At 40.2% G+C, this 4,530-nt stretch overlaps 1 protein-coding gene across 1 annotated transcript; it reads right to left on the bottom strand.

Moving 5' to 3' along the window:
• Positions 1-1,097: 1,097 nt before the first annotated feature.
• On the bottom strand, positions 1,098-2,045 carry LOC127206988 (olfactory receptor 1468-like). Its single transcript, XM_051166283.1, has one exon. The coding sequence runs from the start codon at positions 2,043-2,045 to the stop codon at positions 1,098-1,100; it is 948 nt and encodes a 315-aa protein (XP_051022240.1).
• Between the last annotated feature and the right edge of the window lie 2,485 nt (positions 2,046-4,530).

Here is a 4,530-nt window from a genome sequence, read left to right as displayed (position 1 = left end):
AGCAATAGTCAACTGGAAGCTCTGATTTGGAGTCAAAACCCTCAGGGCACAAAGGAGAATCAATTTCATTTCATGTTCTCATTTCCCAGCCTGTAAACTCATAGTCCTATACAGAGGTGATCTTTGTATCTTTTACTGTGTCCTACTTGAGCAGGATATCGAGGATGCTAAGATCCAATTTTAAAATCTGAGTTCATCAGTGAGATCTCAATATACTGAAAATCGTGTAGAGATGAACTTGACATAAAATGTACTGGGAGTCCAGATTGTCTCTTGAGTTATCTACTTGCTGTCAGGATAATCCTCTAGTGGAGTTCCCTATGGGAGATGCAGTGACACAATTGGCAAGTTACGGTTTATAATAGATCTAAAGAGACTGTTAGCATCATGCTGAAGAAGTATTCAATAAAAGAAATTCTTGTCTTTGACCATATGGATTTGTTTATAAGTTATCCAATATGGCTAATTAGAGACCTATGCTCAATCATAGGGCATGTTCCCTTAGAAAAACACTTGAAACTGTAAACAGGACAGTTATACACCTTTGTGTTTGCCTTGCTCTATCAGAGTCATGGTAGTATTGAGAAACATGGTTGATCAGACTGACGCATGCATACAGTGTTAGGGAATAGAGAAAAAGAATAACAGTGACAGAGTGGAAACATAGATATCATGATGGTTTAGGTGTACTGTAATCACTGTTTTCATATTCTGCTTTTGTCACTAATTAGCTGTATAATTTCAGACAAGTAATTTAACCCCTAGGAGCTCCTGTTTTTTATTCTATATAATGAAAAAGAAGAAAAATTGACCTCAGAAGAACATGCCAAATTTTGCTGATGATAGTGAATATCTAAATACATGAAGTAAAGTTAATAAATATACATGTATATGCGCACACACATGAATATCAGAAACATTTACAATAGAGATTGTGGTTTTATCACCTTTTTATTAAATGGGAGAATTATTCCTCAATGAACTTTTAAAGGTCTGCCTTGGATTGTAAAGTTAGTAAGTACAAGATCCAACCTTTGAACTTCAACATCAAACAAAGTCTATCAGTTGTTTTACCCAGAACTCTCCAAAAGTTGTGTTTATCCCTGTGGAGGTTGCAGTGTACTTCTGCTAAGGAATCTTCTCAAGGCATTCATCATGTCTTTGTTTCTCAGGCTATAGATGAATGGATTCAGCATGGGGGTCACTACAGCATACATCACTGCTGCAATCCTGTCCTTGCTGGCTGAATCAGAAGCAGATGGAATGAAATACACCCCAATAGCAGACACATAGAACAGGCAAACTGCTGAGAGATGGGACCCACAGGTGGAGAAGGTCTTCCATCTTCCACTGGCCGATGGGATTCTCACAATGGCTGCCACAATGCGGACATATGAAACAATGATTAACAAAAGAATCAAGATAGTCAATGCCCCTCCCCAGTAGAGAAGCACACATTGGTTGGCATAAGTGTTAGAACATGAGAGCTTCAATAGGGGAAGCAGTTCACAAAAGCAATGGGGAATGATGTTGTCCATGCAGAAGGATAACTGAGCCAAGAGAGTAGTGTAGGCTAGAGCATATGAGTGGGAAAGAATTAGTGATATGGCCACCAGCAGGATGCAGCATCTGGGACTCATTACCAAGGTGTAGTGAAGGGGATAGCATACGGCTACAAGCCTGTCATAAGCCATCACTGCCAGGAGGAAAACATCTTGTCCAATAAACCACAGGAAGAAATAGATCTGAGACAGGCATCCAGCATAGGGGATGTTGTGTCTGTGGGCTTGGATGTTCACTAGCATCCTGGGGACTGTAGTAGATGATAGACACAGGTCAGTGAGGGAGAGATTGGCCAGGAAGAAGTACATAGGGCTGTGGAGGTGTGGATCAAAGCCAATGGCCAGGGTGATGAGCATATTCCCCATTATGGTGACCAGGTATATGACCAAAAAGATGCCGAAGAGGAAAGGTTGCTGCTCCTGATGCTCAGAGAGGCCCAGGAGGAGAAATTCAGAAACACTACTGTGGTTTCTTGTCTTCATAATTCAATGGAACTAAAGGATAGTTGGAGAACAGCACACCAAAACTTTTATTATGATATTGCCTTGATGGAAACAGAGATAAAAATCAAGATGATATTAGAATATTGATGGCTATGTGTTCTCTCACTGAGTCCTAAAAGGACCCTCTGATCTGGTCATGATCATATGCACCATGTTAGCTCCTATAGCATAATAATCAACACTCCTATAAAAATCAACTGAAGAGAAATGTTGGGGGTTTGATCCATGGTTCCATGGTGTTTAGGCCTGTGGCTATGGTAGCACATCATGTCAGAAAGTACATGGTAGTGCAGAAATATTCACGTCTTCATAGCTAGGGCCTCAATTTGTGGACATGGCATGAAAGTGAAGGAAGGGAAGACATAAGAATCCCACATTCCCCTCTTAAGGCTGCAGCACATGGAAGTTCTCATTAAGTCCCAATTTCAGTTTCCACCATATACCATTAACACTAACCAAGCACCAAGCCTAAAACACACAGGACTTTGGAGAACATTCTCTATTGAAACAATAGCAATTGACCTATCAAAAAAGGAACTGAGTCTCATAGAGCACGCAGGCAAAGTTAAAACCTTGACAATTTTCACTTAGAGTTTATGTTCTTAAATTTGTAATGAATAGTCCACTAATGAGGCCATGAGGACTAATTAATTCACTCCATGTTCACTGAATACTTACTGTGTGTCAACCCCTATCCTGGGTTCCTTTTCTCCTGTGGATGATATTTTTCTCAGAGCTATCATGAACTCAAAAAATACATCCTTAAGAAAAGAAAACAAGATGTCAAAGTGATTGTCAGTCCCCTTAAGTTTAAGGATTAGCTAGTTACTCACTCTTGAAGGAAAGGATAAGATGAAGCCTGCTAGGTAAAGAATAGATTGGAAAGTTTCAGATGCACCATAAATAAAGAGATAGACAACGTGCACATCTATTTAGCAGAGACAGAGCCAACTGTGGCTCAATTGAGATGATCAGAAAAGAGTACCAAAGAGTGGAGGTGGAGAAAGGGGCAGAAACAGGGACATATGATCAAACCTTCAGTAAGAAACCTGTAAGTATGTGTGAGTGATTACATAGAAGGTGTTCAATTTATGGCACAAAATCTCATTATCTTGCAATGCAGAGAATGATCATATGGATCATACAAGCATACGTGCAAGTAGTATCTATATGTGGTGGCATGTGCCTGTAAGCCTTGTATTCTGGAGATTGAGGAACGATGGCAGGAATGGCCTGTGTGTGTAATCCCTGAGGCAGTATGATAGTATGTTAGAGGCCAATCTGAGCCACATGGTGAGACACTGTAGCCAACAATAGCAACAACAGAAAGATCGCAAGCAGTGATGCTGTAAAGAGACACATGTAGGACCTTCAGGTAAGGTGAAGTGGATGGGGATGGGCTCAACTTGAGCTTTCTTTTCTGTGGAACTGCTGTATCTGGACTCTAGTCTACAAATACAAGAGTACCCTTAAATAAATTGGAAATAAAAAGCCACTTCACTGCACAAACAGAAAAAAAAATATCTATGGACTGTTTGTCAAGTTGGAGAATACTTGGAATGTCTTAGACCCCCAAGAAGTCTGTGAGAAAGGAGCAGATGTTGGCAAGTCTGATTAATTTTCTGAGTGACAGAGAGAGAGATTGAAAAAGTGAAAGGCTTACAGACAACACATAGGAGTGGAGCTATAAAGATTGGGATGTGTGGGCCCTGTACCAGTGATTTATCATTTGGTCCACACAAACTATATTCAATGTGTCTTTCCTGCACATTACCAGATTAGCAAACACACAGAAAAGTAAAACAACTAGCTAGAAGCGACCAGTTAATAAGGATATATGTAACTATTCACCTCTGGAGGCAGGTGCACTACCAACAGCTGTGAACTGGTTGTGGAAATAATTTTGTAAATACTAATCATATTTATTTTAAGATATAAAAATTGATAATTTTCATTTTTAAATAATTTGCCTCATTGTGTGTGTCTGTGCACGTTCATGTGTGTGCATAAAAGCGCATTTGTACACACACTTGGAAGTCAGAGAACAACCCTTGGTGGCGTGAGTTCTCACCTTCCATCCCACTTGAGACAGGGTCTCTTGCTCATTGCTGCATACACCAGGCTAGCTGGCCTGTGCTCTTCTGACGATTCTCCTGTCTCTACCCCCGTCTCCCTGTAGGAGTGCTGAAAATCACAGCTGCATGCTACCATGCTTGGTTTTACATGGGTTCTTGGCATTAAACTTAAGTCCTCACACTTACGAACACATCAATCTCCCCTGCCCTAGATCTATCCTCTAAAAACACTCTAAAGTGGGTCTAGGGTACCATGTTTGTAACTTTTCTGGTACTTGTTTATTTTTTATCTAATGTCAGAAATATGAAAGGACACAAAATATTTAATGTGAACAGCAGTGAACATAGCCCCTGTGATTATAGAGTAACTGGACACTGGTAATAAACAT

Source organism: Acomys russatus, chromosome 24 (genome assembly GCF_903995435.1).
Source record: "Acomys russatus chromosome 24, mAcoRus1.1, whole genome shotgun sequence".
Taxonomy (NCBI): Eukaryota; Metazoa; Chordata; class Mammalia; order Rodentia; family Muridae; genus Acomys; species Acomys russatus.
Note: the sequence above shows the minus strand (reverse complement) of the source record. Positions and strands in the feature narration are given on the sequence as shown.